The 24,955-nt window shown below is 43.5% G+C and overlaps 1 protein-coding gene across 1 annotated transcript in view; it reads left to right on the top strand.

The window, feature by feature from the left end:
* LOC145342476 (uncharacterized) overlaps window positions 1-5,269 on the top strand; it is a 363,690-nt gene extending 358,421 nt beyond the window's left edge. The window contains exon 48 of the mRNA XM_080188038.1: window positions 1,493-5,269. Coding sequence (XP_080044164.1) covers window positions 1,493-1,753 — 261 coding nt within the window. The 3' untranslated portion in view covers window positions 1,754-5,269. The remainder of the gene's footprint in view (window positions 1-1,492) is intronic.
* The last annotated feature ends 19,686 nt before the right edge of the window (window positions 5,270-24,955 follow it).

Below are 24,955 nucleotides of genomic sequence, written 5' to 3'. Positions count from 1 at the left end.
GGGGAGTGCAGGTGGAGGGACAGCCAGGACAAAGCAACAGTTTGTGGTGGCAGGATTCGCCCTGAAGGCAGCTTTCCACGGAGCAAAGCTCTCTCCCAGCTCTGCTGAGGACTTCAGAAATCTAACTACTAAAACTGGTGTCCTCATTATAAGCACTTAAACTGATCATTAATTAATCATTTCAAGTTATTTTATTTAAATTTCAAACCTTTTCCAGCAGTTTTCTTCATCCTCCCCATCATTGGGCATGTGTCATCTCATCCAAGTAACCGTTCTTAATTTGGACAAAGAATGGCAACAAGCTATTCATCTTGGGCGGCATCACAGTCAAACTCACATCCTGTCCTACTCTGCCCTTTTGCCCACGCACACATTTTAGCGACGATCCCCGGATAAAGGGCAGGAGTGGGATCTCTGGCTAATTCCACTCCAGCCTCACCCCTATCCACTTTAGTTCAGAGTTGCTGAGCAGTGCCATAGCATCTGCCCGAGGTGAAATCAATTAACTCTAGAATCAATACTTAGAATCAAATCTGGGACCCTGGCACAACACGCACATGGCAGTACATTACCCACCATGCCAACTGCAGAGTTCACAAACGTCATTCCAAAATGATCACAAAACATCACTTCTCCTGTGTACGCACCTCCTACTTTTGTTTCAGTCGAGACTGAGGGTTAAGGATTAGGGCAGCACGGTGGTTAGCACTGCTGCTTCACAGCTCCAGGGTCCTGGGTTCCATTCTTGGCTCGGGTCACTGTCCGTGTGGAATTTGCGCATTCTCCTCATGTCTGCATGGGTTTCCTCCGGGTACTCTGGTTTCCTCCCACAGTCCAAAGATGTGCAGGTTAAGTTGATTGGCCGTGCTAAGAAGTTGCCCCTTAGTGTCCAGGGTAGCAGAGGTTAGAGGGATTAGTGGGTATAATATGTAGGGATATGGGGGTAGGGCCTGGGTGGGATTGTGTTCGGTGCAGACTTGATGGGCCGAAGGGCCTCTTTCTGCACTGTAGGGTTCTATGAGCTATGATCTAAAGTGCAAACACCAACAAGGTTGAAGCGGAGAAGATGAAATGAATCCTGAACTAGACATGAGGTGACACCAAGCATTGCGTCTCAAGAAGTAAAGAAGGAAAAGATGTATGGGGGAGGTAAAGGGTTTCACAGTTCAGGGAAAGAATGCAGCTGAAAGGTTAGGGTAATGAGTTGTATAATATTAAAATCCCTGGAGCTGGGCCCACCACACCCCGTATAAAAACTCTATAAGTATAAAGTTGAGGGTCTTAGTTGGTCTGTGGGTGGGTGGCTCACCTGATGGCTCCCCTGCCGCAGCAGAATGGAGGCACCGATGGCACGGCGCATTATTTTATTAGTCGTCCACTGCCCGTTTTCTCACCCAGGAGACGGGAGATAGAGCTCCATCCATCTGATTTAGAGGTGGCAGTAGTTGTTGGCAGATACTGACCGCTCATTTGAATTCTTTCTCTTCCCCAGCACACAGCCGCTGGCGCTGAAGGCGGGGGCCAGTCTCTCGTGTCGCCAGGCTCCTGCCTGGAGGACTTCCGCTCCACTCCCTTCATCGAGTGCAACGGCGCCCACGGCACGTGCCACTACTTCGCCAACAAGTACAGCTTCTGGCTGACCATCGTGGAGGCGAATCGGCAGTTTGTGGAGTCGCCGCCCTCGGAGACGCTGAAAGCGGGCCAGCTGCGGACACGGGTCAGCCGCTGTCAAGTCTGCATGAAGTACTTGTAGCGGCCAGCCAGCTCGGATCCTCCCCGTCAACGTGACTCTTACTCCGCCAGCAGGCACAGAGGGCCTTTCTGACGAATCGCCAGCCGACTTCACAAACTTTGTATATCGGGAGGAGGTGGTTTTTAAAATCGATTGTATAAAACAAAATGGTGTGCCTTGATACTTACCACACTGCAAAGCCCCCATTTTATTAACCTACTGAGCTTCCACACAAGCAAATAAGGGACCAGACGGTGCCAATATTTACTGGTTCTGGCCTCCAATATATTCAGGTGCAGTTTATTTTCAGTAGGTCCTCTCAATCTGATCGGGCCAATGCTAGGTTTACTTTGACGTCATGATAACAGTGTGGGCCGAAGGGCCTGTTCCTGTGCTGTATTGTTCCACGCTCCATGTCTCAGTACAAGAAGCACTACTATGTGTGGACACCACCAGACAGTACGAAGGTGAAGGCCCATTTCCGATGGGCTGTGCCATACTTGATGCTACCCTTGTCTGCAACAAAATACCAGCTCCTCGAGCTTTTTTTTAAAAAAATGAGATTGGGCATCAACTTTTTATTAAGACCATCTTTGCCGATTACCTGTGTGCTCCTACACCTGGCTGTTTGCAGCGCTAACTACTCACTGAACTGGTATTCTGGTGTACGATGCCAACACTGACTTGGCATTATCCCTTCCCCAAATTGGCAGGACGCAAAATAATTTTCCTGCGTGCCCTAACATTGCAACTTGCTTCTGTTGCAATTCATCTCCTCTAAGCTGTATCACAAAACTGAGGCTGGGACAGGGGTCGGCAACATTAACAAGAACCGTTTTTTAAAAATTTAGTCAAAAACCCCAACTCTTAAGAGTCGCTGTGTATTATTTAAATACCAATAAGTCAGAGACACATTGCAACAACATTTGTAATGTTTCTATAAAAAAATTTTTTTTTTTTAACAAGTACAGTGTTAACAAAATGAAACAAGCCATTTGATTGCCATCAAAATGGTTTTAAGCAGTTAGGGTCAGGGCCTTAATCAGCTACATGTGACTCAGGAACCACAGGCTGCAGGCCTCTTGAGCTAGTCATATGGATAGAATCATAGACTGGCTACAGTGCAGAAGGAGGCCATTTGGCCCATCGAGCTTGCACTGACAACAATCCCACCCAGGCCTTTTCCACATTCTTACCCTGTTAATTCCCCTGACACTAAGAAACAATTTAGCACGGCCAATTCACCGAACCCACACATTATCTTTGGGATTGCTAAACAAACGGTGTCAGACAATACAAAGTATTTTCATCTCAAATCTAATCTACTGAAGATAAACTGGTCTGTGTTTCAAAGGCTTTTTTTTTCAAGTACTGTAAATACGTTAGTTTGCTTCCTTGTGGAATTTAATTTTAAAGGATGCACCCCACTGCCCCAATCCTGCAATTCACTCTCCCGCAATAGGAATGCTTTCTGTAATTCTCACTCGCGTATTTTAAACGTACACACTTAACTATACACAATGACTTTCCACAATGACCAAAATGTGCAGGAGACTGGTTCTAAAGCTTTCATCTGCATTTCTTATTTCACGAGTCATAATCGAAAAGCAAGAAATGAAAAATATTGTGGAAGTTTCACGTTTACTCATCACAAAGGTGCTCTTTTTAATGTTTACGGCTACCTCAGAAAGTGAAATTGTTGCCCTCTCTTCCACGGAATAGCTTCGACATAGATCCAGTTACTAAGAACGCATGCTTTTCTGCATGGATGTATTCAACTGGCTTTCACTCATAATGAGCTTTGATTTGCACCCTCTACAAAATGCAAACTTCCTACTCTTAAGTGGGAAGATTGGAAGCGACCACTCAACCATACTGAAAACTGCCTGCAAAAGTTAAATAGAGGTGTCACCCCCCAATCGTCTCAGTTGACCTTTGCTTGGAGAGTGAAGCCTCTCAGTCACCATTTCACATTAGCACAGAATCCTCCAACGCAGCATTATGGCTCTCTTTGTTTTTGGTACAAACAGAGATCCATTGCCCTCGGTATCTTCGCCAAGTGTGGTGCATTGACGCACTCTTCATTACTTAGTGAACGATATCGTAACAGCGAGTGAAGATGCAGGATATGTCCCTCCTTGCACTGATCACAGGACAAAGCCAATCTATAAACACACGCTGACAGCTGAGGAGGATATAGTCTCTTCTTTGCCTGAAGATGTTTGTTTACAGAAATAAGTCCACCTGAGATGAAGGCATGGGAAAGAGCTGGCGTTTGGTAATCAAATTGAAAAGAGTCTCATGCCACACTTTCAAATCTAATTGCTAGAGCTTTTCTTTTATTTTGTGAATGTGACGCAGTGATGCAGTTTGCAATAAGAAGCTATTGTTATGCATGTGAGATCAGCTGGAGTCACATTTGTCACAGCTACAAACTGAGGTGATTTAATAACTGTCGTTAGCATGAAGTAGAGGGATGAATGGCTCCTGTGTTTCAAGTGCTACCCAATGTAGAGACACTGACTACTCCCCATTGCTAAGCACGATGACATTTTATTCAGCACAGATACTAGTTTCACTGAATATGGTGCTTTTCTTTCAGAGGTAGCCTTATGTACTATGGTCAAGGTTTCTGTTTTTAATCAAGAATGTGCGAGAAGGACGTGTTGGAGTTGGATAGGGCGATTAAGGCCAAGAAGCTGCCCCTGATCCAACAACACGTTCACAGTGTTTTTGAATAAGGTAATCAGCTCAAATGCTTCATTTTTTAAGATGTGGGGGTTGCAATCCTTCACAACACAATAGAAAACATAAGTGGAAGCCTGGTAAGGAATTAGGTCATGGCTTAAGTTCTAAGGGTAGATTTTGCAAATCCTCACATTACTCAAAACACGCATTGGAAAATTGTGCGCAGTTCAAAAAACAGACAGAGCAGCCCCCTGTCACGCAAAAGAGAAAGCAACATATTCTTAAAAACCACAAGTGTTTGTATTCACAATGGTGCTATTTGATATTGTTTCACTGCACTGCAAGCGCATTCGACTCAGCTCAATTTTCCTATGACACAGCATTTCTTGAACCTGCTTGCGAGTGCCTGATCACTCACTGAGAAAATTGCCACCCCCCAACATCTCTAGATGGCTTGGGAAGAGTGTCCATTTCAGAATTCAGATGAATTACTCTCAATTGTACGCCCATCGTTGTGTCTGGAATTGATTTTTCTCTCATTTTGGACAAGCGCCCAATTCCAAATTTGAATTCTTTTTTTGTTGTCACCTAATACCTGTCTCTGCAGGATCGATACTGTCAGGTTTCTACTTTGAATGGTATTTGGTACTGCTGAAATTTTAAATTTGGATGTTTGTATTGAACAATTCTGAACCTGTATAGATTCAATTTATAATTGCTAAAGCAAGTGGCCGAATGTTAATTGCTCACAAAGCAACATTGCTTCCCCTTTGCCAGTGATGTTGCGGAGATATATAAGCTGCCAAATAAAAGTACAGTGAACAATAAACTCATGTATTCTTGTTAAAAGGGCTCTGTTAAGTCTGTGTGTTGACTGTAAGGGGCTCATTTAAGATTCATTGGGGTTGGTCTCAACTCAGTTCTTGGAGGATGTCGTCTAAAGTACAAAATTACCCCAAATTTGGTTCTAATTGGCAATTCTACTCCCAAGTCTCTGGGTCAAAATCATGGAATTCCCTCCCTAACGGCATTTACGGTCAACCCCACAGCATATGTATCGATTCAAGAGGACAGCTCGCCACCACCTTCTCAAGGGCAACTAAGGATGGGCGATAAATGCCAGCCTAGCCAGCGACGCCCATGTCCCATGAATGAATTAAAAAACAGTGGAACTAAAAATGATGAACTCCTGGGTTATGAAGTCCCTTTCTAAGTTTGGAATTGAGAGATCTTGGTGGGAGAGAATACAGAAAGCTCAAGCCAACTTGGGAAGTGATGAACTGTAACTGTTCCAGCGTGGAATGCTTGGGATGAAGTCATTTCTGGACTTTGGCATTTTCTGGATGTCAGAATGATGTTGGAACTCCTAACCACCAAGTACGTGAACTGGAAAACACTGTGGCTCTAAATATTTACCTGAAATGTGAAACATTGAAGCAACAATAAAGTTATTTTGCTTATCCCAATCCACGATCTTCCATGTTGCTGCTTCCAAAGTGTGGAAATGATGCTGGAGACATTGGGGGAAATGCTTGGATCTGCTCAAAAAATGTCCAGACGATTGGTGTTTCCAGGACAATGGACTGGAGAGGGTTAAAGTGAATGAGGTTGCTGAATGAGGAAGTGTTCCATTTCAATTGCAGTTCTTCAGAACTTTGCTCCCTTGAGACATGTTGCATTCCTGGGAATACAAAGGTGTTGAATTTACCGGATATTCCTGTTTTTCTAAAAAACTGAAGGGGAAATCTCAATTTGAAGCCTGGCAAAGGAATTCCAATCAGCTACCATCTCAGTGTGCGCTGGTGATCCTCATTTCACCATTGCAAAAGTAGCATGTGAGAGACCAACCTTACCAGAACCCCGACAAGAAAGGAGCTGGCTAAACAGATCTCCAGCTGACTATCAGCAAGTTGAAGGAGGATTGGTGTTCTTCCTAGTCTTGGACACACAAAGCCATTAGAAAGTTCAGCACCAATTAAAGCTCCCCTGATGCTGTTTTAATGTGGGGTGAAGCTGAAATATGATTCCAAGGTAAGCCAAGCCTCTAGAACTTGTTGGCAGCAAGATGCAAAGTATATCAGAATTATCTATGATGTGGAGATGGCAACATTGGACTGGGGTAAACACAGTAAGAAGTCTCACTCACCAGGTTAAAGTCCAACAGGTTTATTTGGTATCACTAGCTTTCAGATCGCTGCTCCTTTATCAGGTGAGTGGAGAGTTGGGTTCACAAGCAGGGCATATATAGACACAGGCTCGATTGCAAGATAATGGTTGGAATGCGAGTCTTTACAGGTAATCAAGTCTTTACGGGTACAGGCTTGCATTGCTTGTACCTGTAAAGACTTGATTACCTGCAAAGACTCACATTCCAACCATTCTTCACATTCCAATCTATAATTATCTTGCAATTGAGTTTGTGTCAATTGAGTTTCTGAACCCAACTTTCCACTCACCTAATGAAGGAGCGGCGTTCTGAATGCTCGTAATACCAAATAAACCTGTTGGACTTTAACCCGGTGTTGTGAAAATGATCTATGTACAAACAGCACTAGTGGCCAATACAAAACAACTCTCCTGCAGCCTGAAAGAAAGATAACCTGCAAATTCCACTGCCAGAGGCAGCTTTTACAATGATTAAATGGGGGAAACCAACTCAGATAATCTGTCCTTCCATAAACATTTTTGTGCCTCATTGATACTACTGTTGCGTTTGGAACTATCATGCAAATGAAGCCTTAAAATGTTTCCCAAATTAGTGATCACTTCAGCCACTGCCCAAGAAGATGATGGAAGCCCATTCATTAGTGACATTCAAAAGAGTATTAGGCAAAGACCAGAAAGTGGAAACGGGGTGGCACAGTGGCACAGTGGTTAGCACTGCTGCCTCGCAGCACCAGGGACCCAGGTTCAATTCCCGATCTCGGGTCACTGGCTGTGAGGAGTTTGTACATTCTACCCCTGTCTGAATGGGTTTCCTCCGGGTGCTCCACTTTCCTCCACAGTCCGAAGATGTGCGGGTTAGGTTGATTGGCCATGCTAAATTGCCCCTTAGAGGACTAGCTGGGGTAAATGCATGAGGTTATGGGGTGGGATTGTGGTCGGTACAGATTTGATAGGCCAAATGGCCTCCTTCAGCACTGTAGGATTCTATGTTTATGGGGCTATAGAAAAACAATAGGGGAATGGGGCAAATTGGATGGCTCAACCAAAGAGCTGGCACAGGTACAATGGGCCAAATGGCCACCTTCTGTACCGGATTGTTCTTGGATCAAGCATTTAAAATACTTCCAATAATTACAGTGAAGGATATTTCAATGGACTCAGTGACAGACACCAAACTGGGAAAGAAAAGGCAGCACTGCCTCCCAATTTGAACAGCTTCATTAATTTTGCAGGATTGCTTTTGATCCAAAAATTTATTTCTCTTTTCCTCCTCACGTACCTTTACCTTCAAGTAAAATCTAGGTTTAACATTACTGACCTAATTGTTTAATTATATGCTCACATAGGAGAATGTGCCCCAACAGCAGGAATGTGTTGGAGAAATGAGCTCCATGAACTCTATCCCCCAACTCACATAGCCTTTGTGTATTTGTCTCTTGTTGGGAGCCCATGGCTGGGTAGAATTAACTCCCAAGATGCTGCATTTTTAGATGTGACCAGACTTCTTTGTACCCGGTATCGCTTTGTATACTGAGTAATTATTTGCTGGGGGGGTTTTTGTCTTTCTGAAGGGATGGGACAGAATTTCTGGCACAAATGAACAAGAAGCAGTATGCAGAGAGTCTTTCATGCATTTCTTCATGAGGTTTGACGTGCTTTGTTCTCACCTGGACAGCAGCAGGTCAAACCTGAACACACTGGGAAGGTAGCTGGGTAGGATAGGCCTTTATAAAGGCCTATTTTCTGATGGTTTCCATAGTTTCCCCTGTGGCAGACTTGCACACGTGCAAGTTTAACGATCGCGCCGCGTAGTGATTTGTGGGACATCCAACAATGTTGCCACCTTTACTTTGATGGCAATAATAAACTGCTTGCAAGTCACTAGTCCTGTTTGCTCAGATTATAACCTGCTTCTGTGTCTCTCACCTGAATGCTTATTCCTGCCAGATTCATTGCATTTTCTTAACTGAACACTGTCAATGAGCTTATTCTCTTATGGCTGAGAATTATTAAATAGATGATTCATGAACTCTGCTTTTGTGGCAGAATTAACTCGTTGAAGCCAACACCTGGTGAAACAAATATATCTCCTGGATCGTAAATCCAGGCCCTTAGTGGTGCTAATATTATACTAAGAGTAGGTATGAGCAACAAGGTGGTAAAAGGGTGGCACAGTGGTTAGCACTGCTGCTTCACAGCGCCAGGGACCCAGGTTCGATTGGGTCACTGTCTGTGTGGAGTTTGCAAGTTCTCCCCATGTCTGCATGGGTTTAATCCGGGTGCTCCGGTTTCCCCTACAGCCTGAAAGACGTGCTGGTAGGTCCAGTGGCCATGCTAAGTTCTCCCTCAGTGTGTCTGAACAGGCACTGGAGTATGGTGACTGGGAGATTTTCACAGTAACTTCACTGTAATGTTAAGCCTACTTGGGACACTAATAATTAAAAAAAAGGCCATTTTACCAACATGTAAATAAATATGTATTCTCTTTCATCTTATGCTCAGTACCACTCCCTGCGCAAGAGGACAAGTTCACAGCTGCTTTTCCTTTCATTCTTGGCCCTCCGAATTTATCTTTATATTTATCCCTGTGCTCTTAATAGAAGTGCCTGATTCTTCCTATCTCCTTGGTATTGCAAGATCTCAAAGTAGAGGATCTTAGTCAGTATGTAGCATTATGTAATTTACGATCTTCTGCCACACCTGTCTAGCTATGTGGCTTACCCAAATTGGACCAACCAGCAGAGATTCTAAAAGAACAATTCATTTTTGCCTGTAGTGCCTGTTGTAAGAAAAACATAAGAACATAAGAAATAGGAGCAGGAGTAGGCCATCTAACCCTTCGAGCCTGCCCCGCCATTCAATAAGATCATGGCTGATCTGAAGCGGATCAGTTCCACTTTCCCGCTTTCTCCCCATAGCCCTTAATTCCCTTGTCTATCAGAAACCTATCTACCCGTGACTTAAATATATTCAGCGAGGTAGCCTCCACCACTTCAACGGGCAGAGAATTCCAGAGACTCACCACCCTTTGAGTGAAGAAGTTCCTCCTCAACTCCGTTCTAAACTGCGCCCCTGCCCCCCTTATTTTGAGGCTGTGCCCTCTAGTTCTGCTATCCTTTCTAAGTGGGAAGAACCTCTCTACCTCTACCCTATCCATCCCCTTCATTATCTTAATGAAACGTGCACATTTTAACCTCTACTAGCAAATAGAGACGCAAAGTCAACTTTAAATACTTAAACACAATTTCCTTTATTCTGTTGTTACTTAAACAGTCAATAGTTGCAATGCATGAATCAAATACTCATTATCTGTTACTTTATTTAAGATTGATTGATTTCCACTTGCACATCAAACGTGGCCAGGGCTTTGAACAAAGAACAAAGAACAACACAGCACGGGAAACAGGCCCTTCGGCCCAACGAGCCCGCACCGCCGTCCCATTGTCTCAGTGACCTATTCATGATTTTAGTCTACGCCTAATGTGCGAGGATCAGGGAGGTCCAATATAGGGACAATTTGTTACCCAATCAATCAGCCTAAAAGCACATCTTTGGGATGTGGGAGGAAACCGGAGCACCCGGAGGAAACCCACGCAACCACGGGGAGAACGCGCAAACTCCCACAGACACAGGCCCAAATCGATGTGTCTCACTTTGCTGCATGAAATCTGTCTCCTCTTCCAGATGTGTTCTCTTCTTGTCAGTTTTGGTCCCCTGTTCTTCACAATGCCACAAGCCCTTTGTATCGGTATAGTTCAAGCTCAAACGTCCCTTGTCAACCAGCCAATAAATCGACCAGAAACCCAATTGCATCGTTGGATTAGGCCAATCAACTAGAGCCAGGTCAAAGGTATTGGTCACTCCAGACTCCATCGTGTTTAGGCCTTTAAGTGCATATTGTTTACATTCCAATGCTCATATAAGGAGCACTGGCTCCAAAAGTCTGGAAACAACTCCTCCTTGCTAAGGACAAGCTGTTGCATCTAAAACTTTGGGCAGAAGTTTACGATGTCGCTCAGGTGAGATCGTAAAATCCCGCCCAAGGCCAATGGAGAATTCCGTTCTGGAAACCTTGCTCGTCCCGATTCCAGGATGGACAAGGTGGTAAATCTTCAGCCCTTTGTCCTTTCATAAATTCCAGGCCAGCTTGGCCACAAGAAATCCCAGCTTAGTGAAAAAAAAACTCTAACCAAATATCAGATTGACTGGGCTTTTCACGATATTGAAAGTTAAATCTCTGCAGGCCATTCAGCCACATGCCTAATGGGCGATAATGATATCACAATGTCTCTTTTACACCCCAACAATGTTCTTTCACATTAACTTTGTTCTTCCGCTGCATTTGGCCATTGCTGCACAGCTTGGTGGGATTTTTTTCTGTTGCAAGATACAATTGAATAATGTGTTACCCTGAGGTGAATGTTATTTTCTATGCAATTCTTTAAAATAATTGTCATGTTTTACTCATTTAGCAACTGTGTGAAGATAACTGAATAATTGACAGACTGTATTTAGGCTTGAAGAATCTAACCAATGTACTAATTCTGAAGAATAAACATTTCATCATCTTCACGATTTTGATTGATTCTTTTGTTATTTTACTTTTCTCATTGTGCATGAGAATTTACAAGAACAGGAGAGAAGAGTTAAAGACTGAGAAATTGGATTGTACTTTTTGCAGATGTATACAAGGAACACATAAGTCCCCCATGGAACCATAGAATCCCTACAGTGCAGAAGGTCAGTTAGCCCATCACATCTGCACCAAAGCTCCGAAACAGCATCCCACCCAGGCCCCCCCCGTGCCTTATCCTGCACATTTACCATTGTTAGTCCACCTAGCGTGCACACCTTTGGACATAAAACAGCAATTTAGAATGGCCAATCCACCTAACCTACACATCTTTGGACACTAAGGGTCAACATAGCATGGCCAATCCCCCTAATCTCCAAATCTGTGGACTATGGGAGAAAACCAGAGTACCTGGAGGAAACCCATGCAGACACAGTGAGAACGTGCAAACTCCGCACAGACAGTGACCCAAGCCAGGAATCGAACTTGGGTGCCTGGCGCGTTGAGGCAGCAGTGCTAATCACTGTGTCACCATGCTGCCCCATATGGGTATAGGTATGATATAGGTAGCTTTTTTAAACTTTATTCCAATCCAATCAAGTCAAATTAAACCAATTCAGAGTCCCAACAAGTTGGGACATTCCCAATCCAAGCTGACAAGACAGGGCTCTCACCTCCTGTCTTGGGCTTGATCTACATGATCCAAGCTGATTGGAGTAGGTGTAGTTCCTCCTCCAAAGCTTGATCTCATTTGCATCTTAGCCAAAAGGCCCAGATGCCGCTTTAAAAAAATTGCTTCAAATGAAGCTGAAATGTAACCTAATGACTTCAACCACTGCAGCATGTCAATACCACACCTGATCTTAGCCAATGTAATGCCTGATTGAGGTAGGGATTGCCTGCAACTGAACACAATTGTGCTGAACTTCAAGGTAATGGTATCCAACTCTCAGCGGTGAAAGTCTTTGATTTGGTAAGCGCTACTGAAAAAGCCTTGAATATTTGCTACACTCATTTTAAGTGTAATATGTCCTGCTGCAGTGGTGCACCAGTGGATGTTAATATTTGTGGATGGCTGACGAATCACGTGGATTGCTTCGATTTGGACAGTGTTAAGCTGCTTGAATGTCATTGCAACTGCACACATCCAGGTTAAGTGGAGATATTCCATCACACTGACCATTGTGGAGAATAAGCCACGTCCTGCAGAATATTCAGCCTCTGACCCTTTCCAGTAGCTATGGAATTTAGCTGGCCAGGTCACTAGTTACCTTCAAGATATTACTGGTGATAATACATTATATTGCACTCATGGTACAAGGTACATCAATTATCTTGTTGAATGTGCCAAATATTAATCCAGAGTTCACAAAACCATTAATATTTATTCCACTATTCATCATTAAACATCACTTAATTTCATAAGCTTTGTTTAAGTGCAACTTTGAATCTGTTGAGAAAGGCTGGGTAAAAGAGTATATTGTCTATTCTACCTCATGTGAGGTGAAAAACATTTCAGAAATAAGAGGTTATAGGTTCACAGCCAACAGAGATTGTTGGATTCCTGTTTTGATCCATGAAGAATATGACAAAAACTATTTTTCACTTTTTTTTAAAACTGAGGATAATTTAAATTTGCGCTACCAGTGTGGAAAAGGTTTTGTCACCTTTTAGTTCTTTTTTTTTTTGTGATTGTAATTCTTTAAAGTTCCACCTGACATTTCACCTCCTGATCACAATTATTTCTATTATTGTGAAGACAAAATATACAATCATAGAATCCCTACAATACAGAGGGAGGCCATTCAGCCCATCAAGTCTGTACCAGCCGCAATCCTATCCAGGCCCTATTCCTGTAACCCTCATTTACCCTGCTAATCCCCCTGATACTAGGGTCAGTTTAGCATGGCCAATCAACCTAACTCGCACATCCTTGGACTGTGGGAGGAAACTGGAGCACCCAGAGGAATCCCATGCAGACACGGGGAGAACATGCAGGCTCCACATACTCAGTGACCCAAAGCTGGAATTGAACCTGGGCCCCTGGTGCTGTGAGGCAGAAATGCGAACTACTGCGTCACCGTGCCACCCCAATTAATTCAATTCATCCACCATTTCCTTATTTCCCATTATGGGTCCCCAGGTTCACTCTTTAGAGGACCGACACTTCACTTCCTCTTTTTTTTAAATACCTGTAGAAACACTTGCTGCCTATTTTGTATTTCTAGCCATCTTGCTTTCATACTCTAATTTCTCCCTCCTTATTAATATTTTAGCTATACTTTGTTGTTTATTATATTCTGTCAAAATCTCTGACCTGTCATTTATTTTTGTGGTATTTCTTTCAGTTTGATGCTATCTTTAACCTCCTTAAATCACTACAAATGGTGCATCCTTCCCTTAGAGTCTTTCTCACTGGAATATATATTTTCTTCTTACTCTGAAATATCACCTTAATCAGCTGCCACTGAGTCTCCACTAAACAGAATTTCTTAATTCTATTTACCCAATTATGCCCTCATAATTACCCTTATTTAAGTTTAAAACACAAGTCTTAGATCCACTTTTCTGTCCCTCAAATGGAATGCAAATCTCAGTCATCCAGAACTGAAATGTTAGCTCTGTTCTCTCTGCCCAAATGTTGTCCAGCATGCTAGAATTTTCCAATCTGACAATACTGTGCCTTTAAGAAATGCATTTATATCATGCTTCTAGGAAAGATTTGTTTAGAATTCAGATCTGTTTAAACTTGCTGATGTGTCTGCTTCAGGCAGCCTATATGTTGAGAATGCAGAAGAATAATTAATCCTAAATAATCTGGTGTTTGTTTTAATCTGAGCTAATGCATTTCTGTGTATTATAGGGTTTTTCCCTGGGTTTCCAGAGTAGGGTTTCATTTGGTTAAAAGAGTCATGTGCTAATGGAAGGAGTTAAGTTTACAGAGACGAGCAGGCAGTTTCTGCTTGGGTCTGCAAGAAGCAGGAGGTCCCTCTCTCTCTCTTTGGAGCTGGCTGTTTGTAACCTGCTAGAAAATATGTCTCTCCAGAGGTGTTCAGGTTGAGGACTGGCAGCCCACTTAAGGCTTTTTGCTTCCTGACTAATTTTGAAGAGGAGTTTAAGTCTATGAGGAATATTGCTTAAATTGGAATGAATAAAGATAGGTTAGCAGTTAAGAATTGTTGGTTAGCAGTAAAGAATTGAATCTTGTCATGTTTAAGTATTTCAATTAGGAGAAATTAAGCTAAATCATTTTGTTATAGTTGAACGGTATTGTTGAATAAAGTTTATTTTGATAAAAGCTTCCCATTGCATTCTTAACACCAGTGTTTTCTGGTTTGGTTTCAGATTCCAGTGTCTGCAGTAATTTGCTTTTATTTAAGTAGTAATTGGCAAGTGTTCAGTCTGTGGAATATTTCACCGCTGTAGAGATCTAAGGCACTAATTGATTTGAGGAATTCTACAGATGTTATAACCACAGACCTGTTGTCCTTGTCATGATACGGTGAGAATTCCTGGAAAGAGCACATCTGGAAGGAGTTTATGCTCGATGTGATACTGAGTCGGTCCGCACCATGACCCACAAACAGCAGAAGAAATCAGTCATAAGGAAAGAAAATTGATTCCATGTATAATTTTCTTTTAAAATCCTGGGTGGGTGACAAGAAATTGCAGGCAGTAGTTCAGTCTCCAAGATCAAAATAAACTTACAAATATTTTCAAGCTTGGTTAAATTATGGCTTTTTAATCTGTTACCAACTGTGCAAAATCCAGTGCTTTCGCTTCAAGAATAATAAAAGAAAGAAGGAGAGATTTACATTTATATCGCATGTCTGCTATGACTCTCATCAAGTTTTATAGATGCACCACAGAAAGCATTCCTTCTGGTTGTACCACATCTTGGTGTGGTTTCTATGCGGCCCAAGAACGCAAGAAACTACAGAAGGTTGTGAATTAAACACAGTCCATCACGCAAACCAGCCCCCCATCCATTGATTCTGTTCACACTTCCCACTGCCTCAGAAAAGCAGCCAGCGTAATTAAGGATCCCACACACTAATGCACATACTCTCTTCCACCTTCCTCTTCTTGGGATAAGGATACAAAAGACTGAGATCACATACCAACTGACTCAAGAACAGCTTCTTCACTGCTGTGATCAGGCTTTTGAATGGACCTATTTCGCGTTAAGTTGATTTTTCTCTACACCATAGCTATGACTGTAACGGCTAAGATCAAGTGTAGTATCGACGTGCTGTGCTTGGTTGAAGTCATTAGATTGCATTTTACCTTCATTTTTAATAGTGGCGTCTCGACCTTTTGGCGAAGATGCAAATGAGATCAAGCCTTGGAGGAGGAGCTATGCCTACTCCAATCAGCTTGGATCGTGTAGATCGAGCCCAAGACAAGAGGTGAGAACCCTGTCTTGTCAGCTTGGATCGGGAATGACCCAACTTGTTGGGACTCTGAATTGGACTTGATTTGATTGAATTGGAATGAAAACAAAACAGAACTGTAACATGACATTCTGCACTCTGTCGTTTCCTTCTCTATGAACAGTATGCTTTGTCTGTATAATGCGCAAGAAACAATACTTCTCACTGTATACTAATACATGGGACAATGATAAATCAAATCAAATGGGGGATAAATACTGGGCTTTGGTACTTTCCTTATATGGTTTAAATGGTTCACCAAATGTTCTAAGTTTAGTTTTAAAGTTGAAAGTTTATTTATTCGTATCACAAGTAGGCTTACATTAACACCACAATGAAGTTACTGTGAAAATCCCCTAGTTGCCACACTCCGGCGCCTGTTCGGGTACACTGAGGGAGAATTTAGAAAGGTCACTGTACCCTAACCAGCACATCTTTCAGACTGTGGGAGGAAACAGGAGCACCAGAGGAAACCCACGAGTGCTCTGTCCCGCTGCTATGATCACCATGGCAGATAGGACAGAAAATCTCAAGAACCCTTCCATTACATCATTTGCAGGAAGTGGAGACAATCCAAGTGGGAATTTCTGCCGAACATAAACCATGCTTCAGAAGGTTAGGGGGCATGGAGTTGGGGGTAAGGTGTTAGCGTGGATAGAGGATTGGCTGTCTAATAGGAGGCAGAGAGTTGGTATCATTGGGTGCTATTCGGATTGGCGGTTGGTGACTAGTGGAGTGCCCCAGGGATCGGTGCTGGGGCCTCAGCTATTTACCATTTATATAGATGATCTGGAGGAGGGGGCTGAGTGTAGGGTTTCGAAATTTGCTGATGACACAAAGATGAGTGGAAAAACAAATTGTGCGGAGGGTGTGGAAAGTCTGCAGAGGGATCTAGATAGGCTGAGCGAGTGGGCGAGGACCTGGCAGATGGAGTATAATGTTAGCAAGTGTGAGGTTATCCACTTTGGCAGGAATAATAGTAGGAGGGATTACTATTTAAAGGGTGAAAAGCTGCAGCATGCTACGGTGCAGGGGGACCTGGGGACCCTTGTGTATGAGTCGCAAAAACCCAGTCTGCAGGTGCAGCAGGTGATCAAGAAGGCGAATGGGATGCTGGCCTTTATAGCGAGGGGGATAGAATATAAAAGCAGGGAGGTCTTGCTGCAACTGTACAGGGCACTGGTGAGGCCGCAGCTGGACTACTGTGTGCAGTTTTGGTCGCTGTACTTGTGCAAGGATATTTTGGCCTTGGAGGGAGTGCAGAGGAGGTTCACTAGGCTGATATTGGAGATGAGGGGGTTGGACTATGAAGAGAGACTAAATAGACTGGGTCTGTACTCGTTGGAGTTTAGAAGGATGAGGGGGGATCTTATAGAGACATGTAAGATAATGAAGGGGATGGATAGGGTAGAGGTAGAGAGATTCTTCCCGCTCAGAAAGGACAGTAGGACTAGGGGGCACAGCTTCAAGATAAGGGGGGAGCAGTTTAGAACGGAGTTGAGGAGGAACTTCTTCACTCAAAGGGTGGTGAATCTCTGGAATTCTCTGTCCGTTGAAGTGTTGGAGGCTACCTCGCTAAATATATTTAAGCCACGGGTAGATAGGTTTCTGATAGGCAAGGGGAATTAAGGGTTATGGGGAGAAAGCGGGAAAGTGGAACTGATCCACTTCAGATCAGCCATGAACTTATTGAATGGTGGGGCAGGCTCGAAGGGCTAGATGGCCTACTCCTGCTCCTATTTCTTATGTCCTTATGTTCTTATAATTGAGACTCCTGCAGGATCTCCCCTCCCACCACTCATCCCGCTCCCGAAAATGGGTGCATAAGCCTTATTCCCACCCCCTCAACCCGCCAGGTTCTCTGCTTATAAAACCCACTAAACGTGCAAGTTTTGGGGTGATACAGACCACAACTATGTGATTTGATTTGACCTATTATTGTTGTATGCACTGGGACACAGTGAAAATATTGTTTCTTGCGCGTTATAAGGACAATAAGGACAATGGCCCTGGAGGGAGTGCAGAGGAGGTTTACTAGGCTGATACCAGAGTTGAGGGGATTGAGCTACGAGGAGAGGCTGAATAAACTAGGCTTGTACTCGTTAGAGTTTAGAAGAATGAGGGGAGATCTCATTGAGACGTATAAGATGATGAATGGGATGGATAGGATAGAGGTGGAGAGATTCTTCCCGCTCAAAAAAGACAGTAGGACTAGGGGGCACAGCCTCAAGATAAAGGGGAGGCGGTTTAGAACGGAGTTGAGGAGGAACTTCTTCACTCAAAGGGTGGTGAATCTCTGGAATTCTCTGCCCGTTGAAGTGGTGGAGGCTGCCTCGCTAAATATTTTTAAGAAGCGGGTTGATGGGTTCTTGATAAGAGAGGGGATTAAGGGTTATGGGGAGAGGGCGGGAAAGTGGAACTGAGCCACGACAGATCAGCCATGATCTTATTGAATGGCGGGGCAGGCTCGAAGGGCTAGATGGCCTACTCCTGCTCCTATTTTCTTATGTTCTTATGTTCTTACAATACACACCATTTGTTGAGTACATAGGGGAGAAGGAAAGGAAAGGGTGAAGAATGTAATGTTACTGTCACAGCTAGAGTGTAGAGAAAGATCAACGTAGTGTGAAGTAGATCCATTCAAAAGTCTGATAACAGCAGGGAAGAAGCTGTTCTTGAGTTGGTACATGACTGTTTTTGTACCTGTTAATTCTCAGATACTTCCGGCCAGTTTACTCACTCCGAGGGTTTACCCCGGTGCCCTTATTTGCAAGATGGACAAAGGACAAACACAAGTAAAGGTGTGACAAGTTTATTAATAATAACACTATTAACCCTTAAATTACCCACATAAAACAAGAGGATACTCCAATTCAAGTATACTACCTGCAAAGATGGTTTGGTTAAAACTGCAGGCTCGATTCTCTAAGTCCCTCTGGTCCATCGTCACAAAGCTGAGTCTCGATGGCAGCTTCTCCCTTCCTTCCTTCTCTGGTCAGTCTTCCAGATGATCAAGGTCACCTCCCTCATTGAGTCTTCGCTCCTGGTGTGCCTGAATTGTGTCCCTTTATCCCCCTGCCTGCTTGCCTTTCCAGAAACTTCTCTGGCTTCTGGCCAATGAGGTCCCAGGAGAGGGTTCCAATACCCAGTGGGTTTCTTGATGTCTGCCTGGCCCGACACCAGGGTCCACCCCCCAGGTGTCCATCTCCATGCTGCTGCTTACCTGTAACCTGTTATCAGATAAGCAGGAACTCTCGGTGACAGAAAGTCTGGCCCGATCTGGGCTTCTAACAATAGGCCGGTGCATTTCAATGGGGTGCGATGATCTCCTGCTGGGTCTCAGTAGAGTGCAGTGATCTTTGATGGGTGATTGATGGGTCAGGCCCAGACATGTTTGTGTATTTGAACAATTGGCCTGCCCGAGGTTTGACTGCGTTTGATTTTAATATGCCCAATTTTTTAATTTAGGATATCCAATTTTATCAGCCTTAAAACCAGGCCTTGTTTCAATTGAAAGAAATTAAGCTAATGCATTTTGTTATAGTTGAATGGTATTGTTGAATAAAGTTTATTTTGATAAAAGCTTCCTATTGGGTTCTTAACACCAGTGTTTTCTGGTTTGGTTTCAGATTCCAGCGTCTGCAGTAATTTGCTTTTATTTAAGTAGTAATTGGCAAGTGTTCAGTTTGTGGAATATTTCACCGCTGTAGAGATCTAAGGCACTAATTGATTTGAGGAATTCTACAGATGTTATAACCACAGACCTGTTGTCCTTGTCATGATACGGTGAGAATTCCTAGAAAGAGCACATCTGGGAGGAGTTTATGCTCAATCGGATCCTGAGTCGGTCCGCACCATGACCCACAAACAGCAGAAGAAATCAGTCATAAGGAAAGAAAATTGATTCCATATATAATTTTCTTTTAAAATCCTGGGTGGGTGACAAGAAATTGCAGGCAGTAGTTCAGTCTCCAAGATCAAAATAAACTTACAAATATTTTCAAGCTTGGTTAAATTATGGCTTTTTAATCTGTTACCAACTGTGCAAAATCCAGTGCTTTCGCTTCAAGAATAATAAAAGAAAGAAGGAGAGATTTACATTTATATCGCATGTCTGCTATAGCTCTCACCAAGTTTTATAGATGCACCACAGAAAGCATTCCTTCTGGTTGTATCACATGTTGGTGTGGTTCTTGCTCTGCCCAAGAATGCGAGAAACTACAAAAGGTCATGAATGAAGCCCAGTCCATCACGCAAACCAGCCTCCCATCCGTTGACTCTGTTTACATTTCCCGCTGCCTCAGAAAAGCAGCCAGCATAATTAAGGATCCCACACACTAATGCACATACTCTCTTCCACCTTCCTCTGTTGGGAAAAAGATGCAAAAGGCTGAGGTCACGTACCAACTGACTCAAGAACAGCTTCTTCGCTGCTGCCGTCAGACTTTTGAATGGACCTATCTCGCGTTAAGTTGATTTTCTCTACATCATAGCTATGACTGTAACATGACATTCTGCACTCTGTCGTTTCCTTCTCCACGAATGGTATGCTTTGTCTGCATAGCACGCAAGAAACAATACTTCTCACTGTATACTAATACATGTGACAATAATAAATCAAATCAAATCTCTCACCCAGAATGGGGGATAAATACGGGGTTTTGGTACTTTCTTCCGTATATGGTTTAAATGGTTCACCGAATATTCTAAATTTAGTTTTAAAGTTGAAAGTTTATTTATTCGTGTCACAAATAGGCTTACATTAACACTGCAATGAAGTTACTGTGAAAATCCCCTAGTCGCCACACTCGGGCGCCTGTTTGGGTACACTGAGGGAGAATTTAGCCTGGTCAATGCACCCTAACCAGCACGTCTTTTGGACTGTGGGAGGAAACAGAAGCACCCAGAAGAAACCCACGAGTGTTCTGTCCTGTCACTGTGATCACCACGTCAGATAGGACCAGAAAATCTCAACACCCCACCCGCCCCCCCTCATTTGCAGGAGGTGGAGACAATCCGTCGGGAAATTCCTGTCAACATAAACCATAATTAGGACCCTGCAGGATCTTCCCCTCCTGCCACCCATCCCACCCCCGAAAATGGGTGTGTAAGTCTTACCCTCCCCCCACCCCACCCCTCCCCGACTCACCAGTGTCTCCGTTTATAATGCTCACTAAAAGTGCAAGTTTTGGGGTGATACAGACCACAACCATGTGAGCTATTATTGTTACATGCACTGGGACACAGTGAGAATATTGTTTCTTGCGTGTTATAAGGACAAAACATACCGTTCATAGAGTACCTAGGGGAGAAGGAAAGGAAAGGGTGCAGAATGTAGTGTTACTGTCACAGCTAGGGTGTAGAGAAAGATCAATGCAGTGCATGGTAGGTCCATTCAAAAGTCTGACAGCAGCAGGGAAGCAGATGTTCTTGAGTCGGTTGCTATGTGTGACCTCAGACTTTTGCATCTTTTCAATTATGTGCAACTTTGTTTGGGTCACTGCCAGTGTGGAGGTTACACATTCTCCCCGTGTTTATATGAGTTTCCTTTGGACGCTTCTGTTTCCTCCCACTGTCCAAACATGTGTGGTTGAGGTGGATTGGCCATGCTAAATTGCCCCGTATAACAGCAAATCTGAAACCAAAAGAGAAAACACTGGAAAATCTCAGCAGGTCTGGCAGCATCTGTAAGGAGAGAAAAGAGCTGATGTGTTGAGTCCAGATGACCCTTTGTCAACGCTTTGCTTCAGCTTTGAGAATTTTTTATGGGAGAATTCTGCTCTACGTTTGGAAAAATTGTATCATAACATAAGAACATAAGAACATAAGAAATAGGAGCAGGAGTAGGCCATCTAGCCCTTCGAGCCTGCCCCGCCATTCAATAAGATCATGGCTGATCTGTCGTGGCTCAGTTCCACATTCCCGCCCGCTCCCCATAACCCTTAATCCCCTCTCTTATCAAAAACCCATCAACCCGCGTCTTAAAAATATTTAGCGAGGCAGCCTCCACCACTTCAACGGGCAGAGAATTCCAGAGATTCACCACCCTTTGAGTGAAGAAGTTCCTCCTCAACTCTGTTCTAAATTGCACCCCCTTTATCTTGAGGCTGTGCCCCCTAGTCCTACTATCCTTTCTGAGCGGGAAGAGTCTCTCCACCTCTATCCTATCAATCCCATTCATCATCTTATACGTCTCAATGAGATCTCCCCTCATTCTTCTAAACTCTAACGAGTACAAGCCTAGTTTATTCAGCCTCTCCTCATAGCTCAACCCCCTCAACTCCAGCATCAGCCTAGTAAACCTCCTCTGCACTCCCTCCAAGGCCAAAATATCCTTGCGTAAGTACGGCGCCCAAAACTGCACACAATACTCCAGCTGCGGCCTCGCCAATGCCCTATACAGCCGCAGCAAGACCTCCCTACTTTTATATTCAATCCCCCTCGCTATGAAGGCCAGCATCCCATTCGCCTTCCTGACCAACCTGCTGCACCTGCAAGCTGAGTTTTTGCGACTCATGCACAAGGACCCCGAGGTCCCTCTGCACCGTCGCCTGCTGCAGTTTTTCGCCACGTAAGTGATAATCCTTCCTACCATTATTCCTACCAAAGTGGACCACCTCGCACTTGCCAACATTAAATTCCATTTGCCATTTCCTGGCCCATTCGCCCAGCCTATCTAGATCCTTCTGTAGACTCTCCACACCCTCCGCACAATTTGCCTTTCCACCAATCTTGGTGTCATCAGCAAATTTCGACACCCTACACTCGATTCCCTCCTCCAGATCATCTATATAAATGGTAAATAGCTGAGGCCCCAGCACCGACCCCTGAGGCACTCCACTAGTCACCATTCGCCAATCCGAAAAGCACCCATTGACCCCCCACTCTCTGCCTCCTATTTGACAACCAATCCTCTATCCACGCTAACACCCTACCCCCAACTCCATGTCCCCTGACCTTCTGCAATAACCTCTTGTGAGGTACCTTGTCAAACGCCTTCTGAAAATCCAGAAAGACCACATCCACCGAATTTATATCGAATTTATGCATCTGGTTTTGAAAATATAAGAATCACCGCATTGGTACATGAAGGTCCTGAAAAATATGGTGGACTTTTGCAACTGTTCACACTGGCGGGATTTTCTGGTCCTGCTGCAGGGAACGGAAATTTTGTTGAGCGGCAAATACTCCCTCCTTGGTTGCAGTGGTGACGGGGAATGAATAACTGGAAATTTCCAGCCATAGCCTTTGTTTGGACAGGTTGAGCAAGTGAACCTGTGCTTGCTAGATGCATGAGGGCAGATATCTTTGAATACCAAGCACTGGAATTCTTGGATGTTGAGACTATTACCTAAGATTTGAATGAACTACGACCAGAGCACTTGAGTGCCTTGTTTCTTCCAAGACTTTCTTCAGAGTAGGTAGAATGTAGATTGGAAATAAAGACAACATCAACAATGTCAACCATGAAGAGAGGAAAAGCAAATTCGTATCTGTTTGTGTATGGATTGACACTTAAAAGATAAATGATCCAGAAATTAATGAGCCACTGATTCCAGTCACATTAATGATTATTGAATCTGAAGAAACTAGCCATTCAGACGTTAATCATGCAATGTTGCATTAAACCAATATAGAAGCTCAATTCCTTTCATGATGTGAAGCATACGTTGTTCTTAAAGTTTTACATCAGCGGCTTACCTTTCTCTCGAGATTTAAACTCACCAGACTTAAGCACCAGGCATAACACTCCAGTGCCGTGCTGAGGGAGTGCTGCACTTTTGGAAGTGTTATCTTCTAGATTTTTTTAATTCATTTGTGGGACATGGGCGTCGCTGGCTGGGTCAGCATTTATTGCCCATCCCTAGTTGCCCTTGAAACTGGGAGGCTTGCTAGGCTTTTTCAGAGGGGCAGTTGAGAGTCAACCACATTGCTGTGGATCTGGAGTCACATGTAGGCCGGACCAGGTGTGGATAGCAGATTTCCTTCCCTAAAGGATGTGTGAACCAGGTGGTCTTTTCCGGCAATCGTCATCAGAAGGTTCTTCATTCCAGACTTTTTTTATTGAATTCAATTTCCACCATTTGCCACAGTAGGATTTGAACTTGGGTCCCCAGAACATGAGCTGAGTCTTTGGATTGATAGTCTGGTGATAATACCACTAGGCTATCACCTCCACTGAACGTGGTGTTAAATGAGATATCCTCTTACATGCTCACAGAAGATCCAAAGGCAGCATTTAATAAGGAGTGTGTGTGGCCTTGCTACTTTTATCCCTTCACCAAAATCAATAGAATTAATTATCTGGCCATTGAGCCATTGCTGTCTGTGGGAGTTTGTTGCGTTTCCCTAGTGATTATGGTTTAAAAATACTTAGCTGACTCTAAGATACTTTGGGACATGTTTCGAAGGGGCTGTAGAAATACAAATTCTTGCTTATTCTTTTAATAGCACATATTGTACATGATTGTTTTGAAGAGCAGATCTGAGTGATATCCTGTTCTTATAATCATTCATAATCACGTACATCTGGTAATAACTGGGATAATGCCCCAAGCATTGATTGCAATGTATATAAACGATCCTTCTGGCAAGTAGTGAATCTAACAAGCGTAACAAGCCCTGAAGTCATGATAGAGTGACTCTCACGAGCAGCTGAGAGTTAATGACATTTGGAGAATTGTGCTAGGTTATCAAGTACTCCTCCAAGCCACTCACCATCCTGATTTGGAAATATATTGCTGTTCCTTTGCAGTTGCTGAGTCAAAATCCTGGAATTCCCTCCCTAACGACAGCATGGGGACTGCAGCGATTCAAAAAGGCAGCTCACCACCACCTTCTCAAGGGCAACTAGGGATGGGCAACAAATGCTGGCCAGCCAGCGACACCCGTGTCCCACAAATGAATTGAAAAAGAAAATAGCTATGGACCTTTGCAGGCTGTAGTAACTCAGGGTTTGTAATAAGGTTACTCAGCCGAAAGAGGTGCGTTTAACCACAATTCTGATGCTGACCACAACTAAATAACTTCATGTGCTTACATGTACAGAGCAGCTTGTTTAGTAAGTTGTTTTGGGTGCGCTTCCCAACTTAAGTAGAAAGTTGTCAAACAATTGCTTCAGAACCTAATAGAAGTTTTGAAATTAAGGTTTTGCAAGAGTGCATTTTGTAAGATTGTTTCCACCATTGATGAACCAAGATCCCTCGAGATTTTGAATAATTCAGAATGAAATTGCGGATGTCTTTTGAAAAGGAAGAATATAAAAGATACAGAGAAATCAGAATGCTCCAGCTCAATTGTCGCGTAGGATAAGTGTGAGGTGAGCATGAGTGAACATTTATTGTTCAATTTGAGATTTCAGTA

The sequence above is a fragment of the Carcharhinus amblyrhynchos genome, chromosome 4 (assembly GCF_965287045.1).
Source record: "Carcharhinus amblyrhynchos chromosome 4, sCarAmb.v2.hapA, whole genome shotgun sequence".
Taxonomy (NCBI): domain Eukaryota; kingdom Metazoa; phylum Chordata; class Chondrichthyes; order Carcharhiniformes; family Carcharhinidae; genus Carcharhinus; species Carcharhinus amblyrhynchos.
The sequence above is the reverse complement of the archived record's forward strand: the minus strand, read 5'-3'. Positions and strand labels throughout refer to the sequence as shown.